This window comes from Micropterus salmoides, unplaced genomic scaffold (genome assembly GCF_014851395.1).
Source record: "Micropterus salmoides isolate LMB-PRFRI ecotype aquatic unplaced genomic scaffold, ASM1485139v1 Ms_hic_scaffold_7, whole genome shotgun sequence".
NCBI lineage: Eukaryota > Metazoa > Chordata > Actinopteri > Centrarchiformes > Centrarchidae > Micropterus > Micropterus salmoides.
In genome coordinates this window covers 13,793,366-13,813,572 of record NW_024044459.1, presented here as the reverse complement: position 1 = coordinate 13,813,572, position 20,207 = coordinate 13,793,366, and the positions used below count along the sequence as shown (strand labels likewise).

Sequence of the window (20,207 nt, the reverse complement as noted above, 5' to 3'; positions counted from 1 at the left end):
AACAATTTTTTTTTCAGAAAAGAAAAACAAAAAAAATGCTGAATTATCAGAATTTGGTGACTTGATACAGAAAGAGGTGCTAAAAAACAAACAAAAGAACAGCACTACTAAACTAAAAACTCTCCGCAAACTCAGTCTGTTGGAGCTACATGTTGACAATAACATTAACATCGTAATGTGTATGCCTTAGCAAGAGAACCGAAGCACTTAATTCTTTATACGGTTAAATATTAAAAGCCATTTATAAAATACTGTGTCTACTGAATCGAGACATACAGTACTAGCATTTTCATCCTAACCTCCATTTCTGGTTCAAAGCAGGCAGCCATATGTATTCTCCTCATCCAGCTGAGAGCCATGAGGGAGGCATATCAGGTGCACACACATCCAATTCAGATAGCTTTCATCTCTAGCCTCTGAGCTAACTGAGGGTGCAAGCTTCTGTCAAGTGCATTCAAGGCTGGCATAAAAATGCGGAGTTAAAAACGAAAAGAAATTAGGATATCAGCTCGACCATGCAGCGAGGACGGCAACTAGGGCCAATCAAAAACTCCAATGCGAGGCTGAATGAACACACTCACATTTTGTCTATATGACCAATCCCCTTAAGTGCTATTTACACAACCCATAAATGATACAATTATCATCCCAGCACAGAAAATAGAAACCTGTAACTACCAGTATGCTGCACTGTGTAATTACCCAACTGCAAACTTAGGTGGGGTTCCTCCCCTTTAAATACAGAGGTGATGTCTGCAAGTCATTTTGATGCCTTTCAGTTCTGGTACCCCATACATCAACCAACGCATATGCTAAATGAAAAACACTGTAAAAAAGGCCAAAAATATCAAACACAATGAAACCAGCATCAGTGTGTTGTTTTTAGTATTCACACAGCAGGATGATGCACATAGCATTTCAGCAAGTACTATACTGCATTGAGCAATATTCATGATTGCATTGCTGCATAAGACAGAGATACATTATAACAGTCTTCAATAAAATTGACCGAACTGCGTATGTTCATAGTTACTAGCTGCCACCTAGTGTCGAAAAGTGAAACTCATATCTTATGAGCAACCACCACCACTGTTGTACCACTCTAATTCAGGTGTGATTATAGATTGCGGGATATAGTATAGCATTACAATGTTATCACGGTCAACGGGAACACTTTGATGTACTTGGTGTTGTGGTCAGGGGCCACTGCAAATGTGGGAAACCTTCTGACTTAATTTGAATGAAATGATGCTCAGTGTCTCAAGCACATACACACCTCGCAGCTGAACTCCATATCTGACTCCATTGTGCAGATCCTGACGTTGAAGTTCCTGGCTTGTTTTCTCATCAGTGAGTTAAATCCCATTTTCGCCGCTAAGGCACTTGCCATGGCGATTGGCTAATAAACTAACAGTTCAACTATTCCAAAGTCGTCAATTCCTACAAACTGAGTGCACTGTCAAGGCATTGTGTCTATTATACTCTGTGGTGTAGACAGCACGAGTCATTATCAAAAGATAAGCACAGCTGTGTGTGCATGTGATGACCGTCCAACTTTACGATAGCTCGATCAACTATCGATGGATAACGTTAAGGTAAGTTGCATCAAAGTTTACGTGAGGCTTTCACTTACATTTTCTTTGCTTATGAATGTCTAATTCACATTACATATTTCACGGTATTTTTTCTAAGTTCCCGTTAACTACCCAAAAAGTTTTACATGTAACATTAGCATGAGCCGATAAATAAGTGTAACCTATGCTTCCTGCTAACGTTAGCTAGGATCATCAGAAACTAAGTTAACATTACATTGCCCTTATCGTACGCTAAAGTTAAACGTCTCTGGAGGAATATTTGTCCAATATATTACAGATAGAGTTCAATACACTTAGGTTCTTCTTGCTCATAGACTATGCTGGAAAAAGAAGCGCAGAAAACTGCTGCTAACCATTTGTTAGCTCTCTCACCCAAACATCAATGATACATTCAAGTGCCGTCCGGAATATTGTAGTAAGATTGTAACGCTCATTGACGACATTAAAATACTGACAGAAAGGGGCTTCTTTGGAGCAGAGAGCGTTTCATTTGAGTCTGACATTAAAATACTGTATCTAGGTAAATAGTAATGAGAAGATATCATTATAAACCATGACAGTATTTAATATATGTAGCCTTAACCACAAATTATTTGCCTACACTTATCTCCTTTACTTTTAAACTTCAAAAATGTAAACATAATACAAAAAGTTAAGTCAAAAGAAATCCTTTTTTAGAGCTGAAATGGCTAGTTGATTAATCCATTAGTCAATCAGCAGAAACGTAATCTGCTGCTATTTTTGGTTATAATCGATTAACAGTAATTACAAGTCATATTTCCAGCAGAAATGGCAAACATTCCCTAATTCTACCTTCTTCATTGTGAGAATTTGTTGCTTTTATTTGTGTTTTATGTGATGGCAATCTGTATATTCTTTGTTTTGGACTGTTAGTCAGGCAACACAGGAAAATTGATGGCATCATGTTGAGCCTTTAGGAAATTGTAATGGACATTTTTTCACCATCTTCTGACATCACCAAACGATTAATCGAGAGGGTGATTGACAATTTAATAAAAAAAAAGAAATGAAAATAACAATTAGTGTCAGAAGTTTTCTTTTCTTTGTAAAACCCTGGTAAAACCACATATTCATAATGAGAAGGCAGATCTATTCGTCACTAGAGTTAATAAAATTTACTGTGCATTCCTCTTTGTAAAATAATGTTATTTTGTAGTTTTTAAAAATGAAATGAAATGAAATCTGGAGGATCCGGGGAGCCTGAAGATAACACAGCTTCCCTTTCCCTCTTGACCTAACAACCAATCACGCTGCACTCTCCCTCCCCTGCCCAGCCCGCAGCCCTGCCCCCTGCGCCATAAATGGGCGGTGCCTGAGCAATGAGGTAATCGTGGTAAACAGTAAAGATGGCGACGTCTATTGCTGAAGAGGGGCAACGAAGTCTAAATGGGATTATCCCCGACCCCCAGACAAAAAAATTGACCGACCTGCCGACCGAGTTGCTCGAACACATCCTGTGCTTCCCTGTCCTCAAACATGTCGACATTTGTAACGTTTCCTGCTGCTGCAAGCGGCTACACGACGTTTGCCATGGAAGGGGGAAGGTCTGGGGACACCAGTACAAACTCAGGTGCTATGATTTTATTTTGTGGTATTTTTTCTGAGTTTTGGCTTCTGTTGGTTTTTCACCACCATCTACCGAAACGGGTCTCCCCTCCTTTTTTATGTGTCTTGTTTAGAGCCCGAAATCGCTCATTGTCGACTTAAAGGTGGGCTCGTTTACAGCATCTCACAAGCACAGCTGTCAAGCCGTTGATATTCTGCTGATGCACCAAATTCATCATCACGCCAGGCCAGTGGCGAGCTCCTGCTATGCAGAGACCTCTGAAGCTTGTTTGCTTTAAAAAGTTAAAACGTATACTGAATTTGACCCAGAACAGCCAAACATAAATTTGTGTGACCTTGAATGTTACATGTAGCCTGTGAACTAAAGGAGAGTGCAGCTCTTGTCAAAAAGCTAAGCCCTCCTCCCCCTGACTGACTTGGCCGTTACTCTCCTGATTGCTTTTTTGTGCAAAGAGAAAACCAGGTCTGCTGCAGGATGACAAATGGGTACAAATACATGCCATATAGTTGTTATTATTTGCAGAAATAACAATTTTACTGCCTTCATCAACAGATGGCCAAGACTGCAGAGGTTTTATCGTCAGAATGAGTGCTGTGACTGGCTCAGAGAATACAAAACACGCCACAGAGTTGGTATACAAATACAAAGGACCGTGGAATCAATCTCAAAGAGATTCTTTACAGAAGTTGTAAGTAATACATTAGCAATCAAGAACAATACCATAATATTATTATTTGTGTAGTTATTATAGACTTGATTAAATACATTAACTAGATCTGAAAGAATGACAAAATCATCCAGTTGGATCAGTAAAGGTATCACAGATGTACCGTTTTTAAATAACAAAAATCAGAGTTATTTGTCTCTGAATTGACTGGCCTTTTGTGTGGTCTGTGTGGGCGCATGTTTGTCCAAGAAAATGTCAGCTTTCTATGTTCCAAACTAACCCAGATATCTGTAACTCAGCCTTGCGTTGGCCAGGTGCTGGGAGACAGCTTTGCAGAGATTGAGTCACTTGGGATGCCAGAGCACTTCTGTGAAGACGAGCTCCTCTTCATACTCAACTCTGACAAGAGGTGAGAGCAACACTGCGCCCACACTAAAACCTCAATAGTTGCCACACAGCGCATTCTGCAATCATTAATCCATTTGGGTGTTGAAAGCTTTTGTTGTGTTGCACGCTCTCACCCATAATGTGTCTCTCCCATTTTGCACCCATCATTAGGAAAAGCTTGACCTTGAAGTACTATGCAAAGAAAATCCTTTACTTCCTAAGACAGCAGAACATCCTGAAGAGTTTGAAGACCTTCCTGCAGCAGCCTGCAGAGCAGCAATCAGCTATAGAAGGTGAGGCATGACTACAGACTTCATGTCAAACAGCTCACGTGGCACTGTGCCCTGTTTAGCTTAGATATCTATATACAAATGGTTATGTATCAGTTTGTTTCCTAGTGTTTATTTTTATAGTATTTGTTGTAAAAGAAGCAGTATAACTCCTTTTGCATTTCGCCATTTAATTTACATTTCTTCAGTTTTAATTTTTAAGTTGATACAAGCAGCTTTACATTATGCATTCTCTCTCTTGGTCTCGTCTACCCTTCCAGGTGCTGTACTGGTGGATCAGTATTGTAACCCACTTGCTGATGTAACACTGAACAGCATATCAGCTCAGCTGGATGAGATCGCAGAAAAAGTGAAAAAGATGCTGAGAATCAAGAACCCCTCTCACCCCAGCCTGCGCATCGCTCAAGGTGAGCTTTCAAAACTAGCAAAACGCCAAATGAGAAGTTGTTTTTTTGGGGCCTTAAGTTTTTGTTAGTTTTTTGTTATGTCCTTTGCCCCAGTTTCCCCCCACAAATGCATCAGCACTTAACACTTAAAGCCAGAAGGCATAAGCTTCTATTTCCAGCACAGTTTGGGGAAAAGAGAATCAATACCAGTATATGTGGGGCAGCTGTCATCTGCACAAAATCCACATTTTCCCTTTCAGACTAAGTTCTTAAGAAGTTTAATTTCTTGTGTATGATGTAGGTGACTGTTTTGTCGTAGAGGACTTTGAGCTCCAGAGGCAGGTGGTGTGTGCCCTAAACTCTGTCTTGTATGAGCAGCTTCAGTACAAAGGCAACGAGTTTGATTACTACAACCCTCTCAACTCTTACATCCACCAGGTAGATGTTCTTTGAAATGATGTGTATTTGAAGCCACACTCATTTAAAAAAAAATCATTTTAATTTTAGAACTGACGAGGCCTTCTTGTTCTTCATTTAGGTGCTACTACGCCGTACAGGTATTCCCATAAGCCTCTCTGTCCTCTACATGACATTAGCCTGGAAGCTGGGTGTTCAGGTGGAACCTGTCAACTTCCCCAATCACTTCCTGCTGCGCTGGTGCCAAAAACCAAGAGGGTAAGGTTTGAAATGAAAAGCTCTCAAATTCCTCTTAACATTGTCTAAGAGTAGAGCTGTCATTCACATAGTTTATTATTTCAGGGGGATAGCAAAGCTTGAATGATCAGTTAGCTATCATGAGCCAAGTACTCAATTCTTTGGGCTGTTTTCCTTCAATCGCATCCATTTGATTGGTCAATGGATTTAAATCTTTGTATAAAATGGTACAATGCACAGAACTGTCTAGTATCCTACACAGCCTTAGAGATAATGACTTGCTGTCATCACTGATTACACATCACACTGTGTCTTATTAGCAATCTGTCAGAAATGCAACTGAGAGAACCTGGCTCCTTTTTATAGGACTATCTTGTTTGTGTTTTATTAAATCCAATTCTGCTTACCATTTTCCTTCCTTATCAAAACCTAGTTCCCATTCTGAAAAGAAACCAGAAAATGTTTCGAGCATAATCCATCTTGTTTTTGATTTGTTTTTAATTGGCTGCCATAAACCGTCAAATCTGTCAAATGATGGGGTATTTTTGCGTGTCTTTTTGGTAAAAGGTAGAACGGTTGATATTTGTATTTTACTCTTATCACTTATCTTTCAAGTTGAATGTTCACTGTTTTGCATTTGTTTTATTTGAATTGGATGTCCTACGCATCAGCCTGATCCTGGGGCATTATGATTACAAGAGGGGACATCAAAAGCAGTGCATTATTGTACTACACTGCAGTCATGCTATTGCTGTATCACCACTGTCTTTTGTGAAGCCTTGCCACACTTTTGCGAACTTGCTCCAGTCCACCATATTGGAAATACTGCGTGAGTACAGTGATGCATGCCAGCTGGCCAAGTAAATTAAAAGGCATTTATATTTGCCAGTGAAATTGGAACCGTTTTCTCCTTCTCTAGTCTTAAGTAGTCAAACTATTCATCCTTCATTCAGTTTTTTTGTAGAAATTAGCTGGGTCATAACAAAAAGCTACATTTGCCTATTGAGACACGGTTTGTAATGGATGTCTGTTAAATAGGTTTACATATTAGATTTATTGAACTTTGTTCCTGCAGGAGTGAGGACATCTATGACTTTGTCTACATCGATGCCTTTGGTAAAGGCAAACAGCTGACAGCCAAGGAGTGTGAGTACCTCATTGGCCACCAGGTGACGGCAGATTACTACAGTGCCATCAGCACCACAGAGGTGCTGCTCAGGATGGTGGGAAACCTGCTTAACATTGGCAAAAGAGGGTAAGCGACACTGCACACTGTCTGTCTGTCACTATTAAATATCGTCTGCTGGATAGAGGTTGGTGGAGGGTTGACGAAGGGCTAAGGCGTGGGATGTTGAATGTTTTCTATAAACTGTATAAATATTTAAGCATTTGATGGTTCAATTTTATTTATATAGCGCCAAATCACGACAACAGTTATCTCACAGCGCTTTTCATAAAAGAGCAGGTCTAGATCGAGAGAGAGAGAGAGAGAGAGAGAGACTACACAATATACACACACAGACAGTAAAGGTGATGTTGCTATAGACTAAATGAAAAATGGTACAGATATTTATAGTTGTTGTAGCAGAGGGTGTCAAGCAGGAACACGGGGGCAGCAGGTGACCCGCAGCCACAGATCCAGACTCCACAGCTCCAGAGCCAGAAACACCTGCAGGAAGTGATAGGAGGAGAGAGGAGAGGGACGAGAAAGCACAAGACTACCGGAAAGGGGAGAAGTTGTGTTAGTAACATGCAATAATGGGATGAGGTTGCATACAGAGGGAGAGGAAGTAGATGAGAGAGGAGCTCAGTGCATCATGGGAAATCCCCCGGCAGTCTAGGCCTATAGCAGCATAACTAAGGGATGGTTCAGGACTACCTGAGCCAGCCCTAACTATAAGCTTTATCAAAGAGGAAAGTCTTCAGCCTACTCTTAAATGTGGAGATGGTGTCTGCCTCCTGAACCCAAACTGGAACCTGGTTCCACAGGAGAGGAACTTGATAGCTGAACGCTCTGGCTCCTAGTCTACTTTTGGAGACTGGAGATGGTTGCTAGGATTAAATTAATGTACTGGTTGAACTTCTTCACCTGCACTTTATGATTTCTTTCAGGGAAGGCAATGAGAAATCCTACCAGCTGTTGAGAGACTCTCTGGACCTCTACCTCACTATCAACCCAGATAATGTGCAGTACCTGCTGCTTCAGGCACGCCTCTACTTCCACCTGGGCATCTGGCCAGAAAAGGTCAGGACACGCAACCTGATGCAAATGCTCTGAAACAATACAAGTAGTTGTTACAGTACAACACACTTCCTAATCGGCTCGTAGTATTTTACCTAACTACACTGCCAATTGATGTTTGTCTTCTGTCCCAGGTGCTAGACATCCTGCAGCACATTCAGGCGTTGGATCCCTCCCAGCATGGGGCAGTGGGTTACCTGGTGCAGCACACGTTGGAGCACATCCAGCACAAGAAACATCCTGTGACGCCTGAGGTGAAGAAGCGTAGCGCTCCAGAACACCTGGAGGTCCAGTATTCAGTCGGCCTCATCATGAAACACAAGAGGTGAGTCAGCAGCCCTCTTCTCCGTTAACATGTCTCTTTTCAATCTTCCTATACCATGTCTTAGAATACTAAAATGTATGTGTCCTGTTCCATCTCTTCCACCAGGTCTGGTTATAACTGTGTGATCTACGGCTGGGACCCAAAGTGCACCATGAGTCAGGAGTGGATCACCACCATGAGGGTCCAGCAGCTCTCCAATGGCGCCAACCAGCCTTTCTACAACGTCCTCGTACAGGACGGAACATGTCGCTACGCAGCACAGGGTATGGATCATATACACCAGCATAGTGATAAAAAATATAATATAAAGTTTGTAGGCTGTGTGATGACTGAGTTTGATAAATGCCCATGGGCACAAAATAGTAATAACTCAAGTGAAATAGCCAGATACAGAAAAATTCATTTGTCAAGTTCACAATTGTGTCTATTTACTCTTGTGAAAAGGTGCAACAAGAATCCATTTCTGAGGGTCACAGGCCAAAACTGCTAAAAACTACCACTCTAATGATGCAAACATACTTTTGGCACATAGTATACCTACTTACTTGGGGCAACATTTCAAATGTAATGCAGCAGCTTGGTTTCATGTCAAGTCATTAGTGTCTCTTTAATTTAATTAGCAGAAATGGCATGCAATTAGAGCATAAAAGAATAAGGTAATTACAAGAACAAATAAAAAGAAAGCAGATTGTTGAGATGAAATTCTTATACTTGCATAGAGACAAACTATTACATGGTAAAATGTTGCTAATCCATTCTAACTGCAGGTGGGGCCAATAAATCCCCGTCACATGAGATGATTAGCCTACTGTCATATTAATATTGTTATGTGAAGTTCAAACTATGTTGATCCAGAAGTATTGACTATTAATGCATTAGTCGGTAAGATTGGCGGTCATCATTGCAATAGATGAAAGTCTGCAAGCTGTTTCCAGGCGAAACACGTCAGTGGTGCTGCGAGGCCCTCTTTTCTGTGACTTAACAGACTGGCTCATATATTCCCTTGTGCTTACCTGCTCAGTCTGCTGCTGCTGCTGCTACACAGCTTTCATTGTTTGTATGTGTTATCTTTGAACTCTTCACCACCTCAGCATTCACCTGCAGGCTCTGTTGTCTACAAACCCTGGGGAGGATTTTTATTGATCAATCCCTGTGCTCTCATCGGCTGCTCAGTCTGCTTTGCAGGGACTGATAAGACGTGATGCTGGGATGCCAAAATGAATTACGTTTGAAGTTTTCTTGATAAACTAAATATTTTGATATGTGAGCTGTCTGTTTGAGCGAGTTCAACATACCCAGGATATCTTTTCGTTATCTGGCTTCACTAACCCTAACAATCGCAATTGGGAGAAGTGGTCCCACAAAGGTGGTTATCAACACCACAGAAATACGACATAGGCTAGTCTAAATAGCACTGTTGCAGCAGACCCATGCAGGGAGACAGAAAATTGCAGAGTTAGTGAATGCCTTGTGAAAGACTTGGGCACTGAGTAAGTTGTCGTTTCACCTAACTTTTAAGAAATTCTCAACTTCAAAAATGAGATTAATTCATTTAACACACTCAAGTGTTCCAAACATTGTTCAAAATTGTCTTCATAAAGCAATGAAATGAAAACTCCATTCATGCCATAAAATGTGCTCAAATAGTGATTGAAAGACTGAATCTCAATATGTAGGCTACTTAAAACTCACCTCATTACCTGCGCCCACATCGCAAAAGGTGGGGCAGTACATGACTACGGTCTCTAAGAAAAATTAAACCCATTTATTTTAACTGCTGCAACAGGCTGTGTGAAACGGACTGGGAGCAAATAAAAAAAATATGAAACACATAGTAGTAAGTAGGATTACTGTAAAACCTGTACCAATAGTAGCTTACAAGGCTTTTCAATTAGTCTCTGTAGGATGATATCGCTATACAAAAGTTTCTCCACATCACCGTAGCAAACATTAAAAACAGTCTGGGATTTTCTACAGAAAGTGATGTCATTTTCCAAGACAGCTGATTTGTCAGTAGGCGGCATATTTATAGAGTTGATCTCTTATCTGGAACATAACCTGCTCCAGAGCAGGTTAGCCGTTCAGCATAAGTTACCATGGCGATCTACCCCGGTAAGAAGTGAACCACTGTCCTGGTACTGAAAACCCAGGGTTAACCCCAAAGTTACCTGATGAGCTGAAATCCTGCTTCGTGGTACAGGCCCCTGGTCTTGTGTTAATAATGACACAGAGACAGTTTGTGTAAAGTTTCTTTTCTTCACTTGTTTGTACAATTAGGTTAACTTATGTGCATTATCTCATCAGAATGTCCTTTTTTCCCATTGTTGTTCCTCAGAGAACCTGGAGCCCCACTCAGCCCCCTTGGAGATTGGCCACCCGGAGGTGGGACGCTACTTCTCCGAATTTGCCGACACTCACTATGCTGCCAACGAAGAACTGCAGACACGATACCCAGAGGACATGGTTGAAACTTTAGGCACGGTGCAGGAGCTTTACCACAGACTGACACCTGGCTCTGGGAACCAGGACCCAGCTCCTGCCACAGACCAAAACAACCACCAAGCCATGCCCATGTAGCAAAGTAGCTGTGCCCAACACCCTGCCAACCCATACTAACCAATTACTGTTCATCCATTCTCAAGTCACAGTCCAGTTAGTAAACAGGTTTTTGTAAAAAAACAAACAAAAAAAACAAAATACAGCCATTATACAGTATTTCAGAAACTGATGATTTGGTATAACAAGAAATGATTCACAAAGGTGGTTTTGTATGACAGTCAGATGTTTGTGCAGGTATGGAAAAGTTTATTATAACATTTCCATGTTTGGAAAGGTGCTGGAAAATACAAAACAGTCTGGACACATGTAGTAAAGATGGTTACTGTTTATATTTACACATATTTCGATATATTTGTTGTGAAAACAAAGCTCAAATTGTGAAGTGATAATTGACTGCCATTATCCAGGATGCAAGATCTTCAAATCCAGCCACAAAGTTGAGTTTGGAAAAAGTGTGGAAACCCAGAATAATACATAAATAGACAGGCTGAAGGAAAAGGAGCATAGATTTTAAGTAAACAGTCAAGTGGATGAGTTAGTTCAGGATGGGTATCCGGGTGTTGTACATTTCCCTTTACCTAAAAACTAAGGAATGCTCCTTTAACCAGAGCTCCCCCAACCCATGAGCACACCCACCAGTAGCCTAACAGTCAAACAAGCCCCCTCCCCTACCAGTATAGTCTGACTCCCCAGTTTCAATGCCACAAGACTATACAGAAAAGACTTTGTAAATTAACTTTTACTCCCCCATCTTTTAAGTAAGTTCCATGCACTTAGATGGAAGTTTAACTTTCACATTTCTAGTTTATCTTTTTTTTTTTTTGCTTGTATATTTACAAGTGAAACGTGTAGGATGTTACAGCTCATCAATGTTGTTGAAATGGGGGAAAAAACAAAATAACAACCACACAACTGACTTGAAACAGACATGATTGAGCTTTGAGGAAATTACAAAAAATAAAGCGTGTCAAGTTAGCTTCTCTCTGACTTATTTTACTGAACCTTTCACTTTTATATTAGGCAAAACTACCCACGATTTACTGCAGAAAACTGATAAGAAACCGGAAGACGGCGGGTCATTTATCCACAGGCTGCATGGATTTAGGACCTTGAGGATGCCAGGTGTTTCCAGTACGCCAGCAGCAGACAGTTGCGTGGGGCGCCGATAGCAGCGCGATAAAGCAGCAGCACAGAAAAGTAGAGCCAGTCGATCCAGATTGTGCAGTCCGACCAGAAGTCTGATCCTGACGCACCACCGGTGGGTCAGCAGCGATGGGAGCCTCGCAGACGCGCTCCGAAAACAAGTACCAAGACCTGGCGGATAAAACTGGATGTAAGTAAGACAAATCCATTGGGAACCTTTTTTTTTTCATAATAAAGTACATGACTGCTGACTCAGTGTGCGGCGCTGTCAAATCGTTCGCTGTCGAGGTGCAAAGGTGCAGCTGTCGTCAAGGATTAAATAATGGATGATCACTGACTGCACAAAAGGAAACCCGATCCGCGTCGTACCAGCCTGTGACAAAAGTTTTTAAGACTTTAGATAGTTAAGTCCAATGCTGCTGAGATCAGTGAAAGCGATATAAGTCAACAATGTTAAGTTGTTTAGCTTTAAATGTAACATCTGTGATTCACCCCAACACCTGAAAGTTTTTATTAATAATCTATTATACAGTAATATCTACGTAAGCAACCCACTCCATAAATAGACTTTGTATGGGTATTTCTTCTTTTTTTTTTGTGCAATTTGCTATGGGTTGGTCCAATTTTAACGCGCATCATAAAGGCTTCTCTAATGCGGGGGAGAAGTTCAATAAAGAACTGAAAGAGAAGGCAGCCAAACAGCAGAAGTGAGTAGATCTATTTTTAGAATGCTGGTGCAAAGTTTTTGCATGCAGAGAGGCAGCAACATGAATAAGTTTTGCATCCCAGACTGAGCCTACTGTACACAGCTGAGACTTAGACCTGCTTTATTGCCTTTCTTACCTCAAGGTAGGGCTTTGACCCCATTTCTCTCTGTGCTCAGTGTGGTATTTTTACGGACTCTTTTCTGAGCACTCTGATAAAATGTTTCATTTTACTAAAAGGGCTATACTGGTTGAGCATGCAGACCACATATTCAGTTGTTGTTTTCTTTTGTATTTGGCTAATCTGTTGATCCTGCACAGACTGCAATAGCAACACCACCCATGAGGCTATAGCCTGCCTCTGCGTGTTCCTCAGCTACAGTTGCTACTGCAAACATCCACTTAGCAGCCTCAGGGAAAGGTGAAAATAAACACGTGTGTACCGAAACAATTGAAATGCCAAACCCGCCTTGATATGGCACCAGGCAGAACCAGATTATGATGTTTAAACCTTTCAGTGTGCGGCCACTAGTTCACACAGGGAGTTAATCATTCAAGGAACGCTTTGAAATGGCATAAAAATACAATCCCACTGGTGCGCAGGGTATTTGCTTTTCCATTAAAGTGATAGTAGAGCTGCACCTTTTAATAAAAACAAGTGTCACAGTTTAATCATTATTCAGAAAGCAACCAAGAAACTGAGTGATTGTATCTTTTTAGTAAGTACAATATTCTGTTTATTGTCATGTAATTGCATATTGAACATCCCTAAAACAGCAACAACAAAAAAAACTGAAGGAGTGCAAGAGGCCTGTTGATTGATGGTTTGGAGTAATTATGGGTGTGTCATTATAATACTTTAATCTTGTCGGTGTCTGCTTCTTTTCAGTTTCCCCGGAGCAGGTTGAAAACCTTCACAAAAGATTCCAGCAGCTGAGTGGAGAGGAAGACACTATAAGGTAAAATGTAAATTTAAAAAAACTGCACCTGTGGCAAAGTTCTGCTGTTGTTTAATGTGACTTTAAAGGAAGCCATCCAGCCTTTTCAGTCGGAACAAAAGACAACATATGGTGAGAGACGCAGGCTGAACTAATGCAAACACAGGCACATTAGGAAAATACAATATGTCAATGTATCAGGCACACAGAGCTGACACGTACTGTACACACACACTCACTCGTGTATAAACACATAATTGCCAAAGTGGCATGCTGGTAGCGATACATCACAAGTTCCTTTCCTTTTAAAAAGACACACGGTCAAACAATTGTTGTACATAGAAGGTTAACAGTTTACCTTCAGACAGAGTAACTATTCATGTTACTTCCCATAAATAACATTCAATGTTAATGTTAATGTCTGTTTTATGATAATGGACTTTCTCTTGTCGCTTTGCAGTAGACAAAACTTGGACAGCATACCAGCCCTAGCTGACAATCCAATCAGAAAACAAATTGTTGAAGCATTCTTCGATAAAAGGTGGGTACAGTCAAATACAACACACTTTGCCAAATGTCCATTTTAAGTTGAGTTAATATATTCAAAACACTTTCAAATCCAAACCCCTATTATACGATCTGAAGAGTAACATTCACAATCAATCAAGTCAGTTAGTCTAAGCAATGACCCTTCTCAACATACTTGTTTGGTAAATACGAAATCTGCTTTTCTACTGTTTAATATGATGGAGGTTTCTTCCTGATGACAGCTGCATAAGCTGTAAAAAGCTGCAATGAAATTGTAAGTGTTGATTAAAGGGACATTTTGAAAAATACGCTAGTTCGCTTTCCTGCCGAGAGTAAGATTGATGCCACTCTGATAGCATAGCTTAGCACAAAGACTGAAAACGAGAGGGAAACTGCTGCTAGCTTGCCACAACTTGATGTTTTTACTTTTTACACATCGGTTTTTGGAAATATTTTACAAGATGTAACGTGTAGAGCTGATTAGTGGATTTTGTTACCATTCGACAGAGCTTATTCAGTCTGTGTGCTAAGTTAAGCTCAACATCAGTTCAAGCCGGCGGTAGGTTAGCTTCATATTTACCTTGCATACATGAGTGGTTCGATTTCTTTAAAGGCCTACGGTATCTATCTCCTGCCATTGAATAAGTGTAGTGGGCCACCCTTAGTATGAAAGGATTTGATTTAGGTATGGGTGTTCCAGTTCCCTCCCACAGTCTAAAGACATAGGCCTATGTTCGGTTGATTGCTGACTCTAAAATGCTTTTAACCTCGTTTAATCAAACTCTTGAGTGTTTAGTGCTTTACTTCTGTTGTGTTCTCTGTTTAGTCAAATGAAAACAATGCCATTGCAACATGGGCAGTAGAAAACTCATATATTGCATTGAGATTGCTGGTAATGTGGGTTTTCAGTCTTCATTCAAGTTTGTGAAATCAAAATATGTAATCCATCCATTAACTAAAAAAACAACATCTAACTGAGGGACATGGGGCTATAAAGAGACAGCTGCAGACATTTTACAACCGGCAGTTCCCCATACTTTTGAAAGCCTTGCTTAACAGGACAAACCACAATTTGGTCTGTACAACAAACAATCTGCCAGTCCATGTGACTTTTGTTCATAAGCACAAAAGTCAGTTGTACCATGAAAACCTAAAGGGTCCATATGCAAAAATGCACAAGTAAACATAAGTAAACCTCTTTTGGTATGGTTTCATTTATTACACTTTTAAGACTCTATGGGCATGATTTATGGGAATTCTATATTTTCAGGATTTTTCACCAGGCAAATGTAGAGAGAAAATGTAGAGAAAATACTGGTGTTGGTTTAAACATTCAGAAATCCACATTGGTTGAATTGGTTTTAATGCCTAAACTTTGATTTCTTATGTGACCCAGGAACCAGCATCAAAATGAGGTGGGCTCCTTCGAGGAGATTGGCTTCGAGCAGTTTCTCATGGTCATGTCCCACTTCCGCCCTCCAACCTTGAAGACAACGGAGGAGGAGAAGGAAGCTTTGAGAAAAGAGAAGCTTCGCTGTAAGACACCGCACTTACCTTTTTAATAACCCTTATCAGATCCAAGGGAACCAGATATACTTATTGGCTGATTCTCATGTGTGGATCTCCAGCTCCTGGTCTATGCTTTCTCTCCTCTGTCTCTGATAAAGAATCTTTATCACCCAAGATATGCCACAAAGACTGTGGTGATGGATAGCTACATGTTTGAGCACTGGATTCCTCACTGCATGTCAGCTGTCACACTGGAGCTTGTAAGGTCACAGGTAGAATGTGATCATCATAGACACAGAGTCGGGACCCAAATTCAGCGTCAGATATCATAATACCATTAGAGCATAATCAGTTTTTTTATGATAATCTATTCCAGGAAGTATGTCAGGAAGAAAGAATTTGAATTCACATTGTTGGTGTATCTTTCCCTCAACCTGCCTTGTGTGGTTTGAGAATTTATTACAAACTCCAGGGAAAGAGTGTTAAAAGTGGACAGATGGGCACAATGTATATTTCTGGCCAGTTGGTTTGTGGCACCTAAAACAAAATTGCATTTGTGAATGTACACAATTTAAAGCACAATAGCATTATAAATTGATCAATAATCTGAACGATAGGGGCCTTAAGAGGGCCCTACATTCTTTTTTGTTGGGAGGCCTTGCTGTGTACAAGGCTCTGTGTAGAAATCTAGCCTGATATATTTGTGATTCCTCACCTGCAGTAATACATGTGTTTATCCACTGTGTTCATTGTTAAGCAGAACACCAAAGCAAATTCCTTGTATAAACCTACTTTTGTCAGGCCATTGCTTCTCTTGTTCTAAGTAAGATATTTTTAGCCCCGGGGCCTCCAAGAAGGTTAATCCAGCCATGCGTAATAGCTAGTTAGCCAGCTCATTTGTGAAAATCGGGGTGTGTCTCTAATTGCACCCACGGCTCTTGTGCAAAATGTCTTCAGATTCTGGTCTTACGAGGGAGGAGTTCTGTCTTGCTCATTCAGTGTTTTACATCACTGAAGCTGTTTATGGTACTCTATTGTAGTTGTCCTTGTTCGGCCAGTAATGGATGAGACCTAGAAATATTGCAAGACATTCAAACCTGTTGGGCATATTTTTTAAATTCTGTAACCAGATTAGATGTCGGATTAAACCGGTGGTTTCCAATCGTTTTGCCTTGTTTACTCTTATAACTTTCTTGTAGACTGAATGTGAGTTTAGATAATAAGAATACAAAATCCATGTGCCCTCTATTCTTAATTCTTAAAAAAAACTTTTTGTAAAAGTATCATTTATTTCCCCTGGTGTGTGTGTGGGGGGGGGACAAACATTGTAGCACAAAAACCCTAAAGAACAAGAGTTTGATAAAGGAGATAATTACCAGACGTCACTACAAAGTGTGTCTGTCTCCTGCGGTATCTCAAGACTGATCATGGCCAGTCCCGCTTGGCTTCACACACACCATTAATCGGAAATGTGTTTCTCTGTTGTCACCTGTTGTGTCAGAATGTTTTTCTTCCAGACACATTGTATTTTATTTTTATTTTGGGTGATCATAAATCAACACAACTCTCCCTCCTGTCACTGTGACAAATTTCTTCCTCAGGAACTTTATGGCATGGAGGGGGGGGCAATAGGAGCCACTTCGACATTAACACTGACATTCTATCGACTGTCCCGAAATAACATCGGCAGCACAGACGAAATGTCGTTGGACAAGGAAGCAAATTGTTATTTTTCCTCGTTAGTGCCACAGGACTGTTGAACATGAAGTACGGTCGTAGGACTGAATCTTGCAAATGTCACTGTGAATGAAAGTAGTGGCATTTTTTTAGGTGTTTTGTGACCTCAGTGTGATTCTTTACACTCAGCAGTGGTGGTTCTAAAATGCCCAGAAGGGGACCTGCTTAGTTATTCTACTCTTATCTCTTTATAAACATTACTCTAATCACAACTTCCTCCTGTCTTCTGTGATTTGATGATGGAAAGTTCCTTCCGTTCTGTCTTCCCAGTCCTTTTCAACATGCATGACACGGACAATGATGGCACCATCACTCTGGCGGAGTACAGGAAGGTAAGATAACTTAACCATGCCAGCCTTTGTCTGACGCATCCGTGATTGTGTGCTATATTTTATTTTTTTATACACAAAATTAACATAAAATTTTCTCTAAAAACAAATTTTGTATTCATTCATTTGCACAAGATAAACAGTGTATGTAAATGTACATTACTTGTTAGTCTGCATTACAAAGTTGCAATAGTAAAGAGTGGCCCATCACTTTGATTCACCTCATCTGATGCGCGTCATACTTAAAAAAAATTAAATAATGGTATGTGGAATTAAATGCATCAAACAAACAAACGTGACCGTGTATTATCTAAACTAAATTGGACCTCATTATGAATAAGATAATTTATATATATATAAAAGCCACAAAATGCACATCTGTACTTTGAGCAAAAGGTCCTGCACACCCATGCATTTAAAGTTTTAAAAAAATGCTTGCGCCACTCTCAAAATGACATGTCACAAAACTGGATCTATTTTCAAAATTGTTAGGTTCAAATTGTCCCACCCTTCATCTAAGCTACGTAACACGAGAGTAAATCAACCACTCCCACACCCATACAGTCCTGAGAAGAGGTATAATCACTGTGGAGGTGCAGTAACTTTCAATGTTCTCATCATACTAGCAGTTAGCTGGCAATACAAATACAATAAGTTAACAGGCTCTATGTTGCTGTTATCTAAACTTATTAATGCAAAGTTGGACTTGCAGTGACATTAAGAACTAATAACATGTTGAGCAGTTTGCTTATAACTTAATTCGCCCTTTTCTTTTGCGGCCATGGAAATATCACAGGTAACTTTAATAAGACACACATTCACTATAAGTTCTTCAAAGTTCAGATGAGGTTGCATTTTAGGAACTATTCATTTAAAAAAAAAAAAAAAAAAGACCATCTTGCTTCCTTGATTTGAAGGGGTTTTGATTTTCAATTGAAAGAGAATGTTGCACTGGAGCAGAGTGTAGGCAGAGGAGGGGAAGTTACTAACAGCATTTAAGTTTTCATTTTAGATGCAGTTTTTTTTAGATGGAAGAGATGATGGGGACGGATCAAGAATGTGATTTTACTGGTTATTCAGATTAGCTTTTATGCTAGTGATGAATTACATAATTTTTGATGATTCTCATGAAAACAAAGCTTAAAGCAAGCTTTAAATGTAGTTTTTTTTTTTTTTCCTTTTACAAAGACATTGGTGTTGAGCAAATGATTTGGATTGAACTTACTGAGTGAGCGCTTGGCTAGAGAACCCTGAACAAGCAAGTCTTCAAAACCAGCTGAGTAGCTAATCATGTGCATGCTGTGTATACAGTACCGATGATGGTTTTAAGTGAAATTTGTCTTACCTCTTGCTGTGATTTGAAACTGTCAACCTCTGAAGTTGTCCCATGTGGCTTTATGACTGATGCCGTTTAAATGCCAATGAGGGTTTAAAGACTAACAGCGGTCTTCTCATCCAAGGTAGTAGAGGAGCTTCTGTCACAAAGCGGAGCCATTGAAGACGAAACTGCCAAGGCGATAGCAGATGCTGCCATGTTGGAAGTGGCGAGCACAAATGTGCCCCACATGGTAATGGAACTTAGCAGAAGCAAACTGTTCAAATAAATTCTCACAGTCGCATATCTGCAGCAAAGTAACACATTCATTTGTCTCTTCATCATTTCAGGCCCCGGATGAGTTCTATGAGGGAATTACATTTGAGCATTTTGAACAGGTTTGCACTTTTCCAACATTATGTTCCACCTGATTAGAAAATACCCTTTTCTGTCACTTATGACAGCATTTTGTTATCTAACCCACAGATTTTAAAAGGACTTGAAATGGAGTCCAGGATGCACATTCGCTTTTTGGATGTAAACACCACGACGATGCGTTGTGGGAAATTGGCCTCTTGAAGGAGTTCTTCTTATATATAAATGTTTATGTTGCTGCTGTTTTTAGCAGAACCTCTCCAGTCCTTTTAAATGTAATGGAGCCAAATGCTTTTGATACACATTAATATATTTTTGGATGGAGGGAAATAACGATATACCTTATGCCATACTGTAATTACATTTTTATACAAATTATACGAAAGACTGTCTGCTGCTCATGGTGGAAGTATCAAAGGACGTTTAATTCAGTTTTAAAGCTTTGTGATCCCAAGAGTAGCAAGTGTTACATTTCAAAGAGATTTATTTCCCAGCTTTTGTCACACTACAAGCAGTCGTATCAGGTTTCAAACTAACACACCACCTCTCTCTATACTCCTGCTAATGTACAAATCTTTATGTAACCAGCTTGTAATGGGAAAGATTCTTTGTACTTTAGTCAAAAGGGTCACATTTCAGATGAAGTCAGTCATGCTCAGTGGCTGCTTTGGCATTCATGGGTCATCTGTAATAAGCTAACATCCAAAACACTAGACTGCAGGCACGTAGAATTCCTCTGCAGTCTCAGAATAGTTCCAGGTTTTATTTATCTGTTCCTGAGACTGTGTAACCAGCCACTGCTGTTCTACCATGAAGATCTGCTATTGTTTGACCACTAGTAACCGCTAAGATGATTTGTTACAGACTTTGCACTGAATTGTATTCATGAATAAAAATAATAATAATAATAATTAAGACAATGATAAAATGGATGTG

The 20,207-nt window shown here is 40.1% G+C and overlaps 3 protein-coding genes across 5 annotated transcripts in view; 2 read left to right on the top strand and 1 right to left on the bottom strand.

Annotated features, from left to right (window-relative positions):
- The window catches only part of nf2a (neurofibromin 2a (merlin)), a 31,040-nt gene extending 29,057 nt beyond the window's left edge, over positions 1-1,983 (bottom strand). The window contains exon 1 of the mRNA XM_038704657.1: positions 1,277-1,983. Coding sequence (XP_038560585.1) covers positions 1,277-1,390 — 114 coding nt within the window. The 5' untranslated portion in view covers positions 1,391-1,983. The remainder of the gene's footprint in view (positions 1-1,276) is intronic.
- On the top strand, positions 1,471-11,668 carry fbxo21 (F-box protein 21). Of its 3 annotated transcripts, none has more exons than XM_038704656.1 (12): positions 1,471-1,595; positions 3,736-3,871; positions 4,150-4,259; positions 4,409-4,530; positions 4,788-4,934; positions 5,215-5,351; positions 5,452-5,588; positions 6,643-6,822; positions 7,680-7,812; positions 7,944-8,134; positions 8,240-8,397; positions 10,470-11,668. In XM_038704656.1, the coding sequence occupies exons 1-12, from the start codon at positions 1,543-1,545 to the stop codon at positions 10,709-10,711; spliced, it is 1,746 nt and encodes a 581-aa protein (XP_038560584.1). In that variant the 5' UTR covers positions 1,471-1,542; the 3' UTR covers positions 10,712-11,668. The 3 variants fall into 3 exon arrangements, with proteins under 3 accessions (XP_038560584.1, XP_038560583.1, XP_038560582.1); XM_038704655.1 differs by lacking the exon at positions 1,471-1,595 and adding an exon at positions 2,938-3,186 and having other exon boundaries at positions 4,165-4,259; XM_038704654.1 differs by lacking the exon at positions 1,471-1,595 and adding an exon at positions 2,938-3,186.
- Positions 11,669-11,811: 143 nt separating this feature from the next.
- Positions 11,812-20,182, top strand: tesca (tescalcin a). Its single transcript, XM_038704658.1, has 8 exons — positions 11,812-12,026; positions 13,430-13,499; positions 13,939-14,019; positions 15,403-15,542; positions 17,523-17,584; positions 19,042-19,149; positions 19,247-19,294; positions 19,383-20,182. Exons 1-8 carry the CDS (start codon positions 11,966-11,968, stop codon positions 19,473-19,475), a joined length of 663 nt encoding a protein of 220 aa, XP_038560586.1. The 5' UTR covers positions 11,812-11,965; the 3' UTR covers positions 19,476-20,182.
- Positions 20,183-20,207: the final 25 nt, after the last annotated feature.

Bases quoted from the DNA above. Each gene is read 5' to 3' on its own strand.
- tesca (XM_038704658.1), top strand. From the start codon at position 11,966: ATGGGAGCCTCGCAGACGCGCTCCGAAAACAAGTACCAAGACCTGGCG. The intron at 17,585-19,041 runs GTAAGATAACTT...TTCTCATCCAAG, and splicing joins CTCTGGCGGAGTACAGGAAG to GTAGTAGAGGAGCTTCTGTC. The intron at 19,295-19,382 runs GTTTGCACTTTT...TCTAACCCACAG, and splicing joins CATTTGAGCATTTTGAACAG to ATTTTAAAAGGACTTGAAAT.
- fbxo21 (XM_038704654.1), top strand. From the start codon at position 2,963: ATGGCGACGTCTATTGCTGAAGAGGGGCAACGAAGTCTAAATGGGATT. The intron at 6,823-7,679 runs GTAAGCGACACT...GATTTCTTTCAG, and splicing joins CTTAACATTGGCAAAAGAGG to GGAAGGCAATGAGAAATCCT. The intron at 7,813-7,943 runs GTCAGGACACGC...CTTCTGTCCCAG, and splicing joins TGGGCATCTGGCCAGAAAAG to GTGCTAGACATCCTGCAGCA.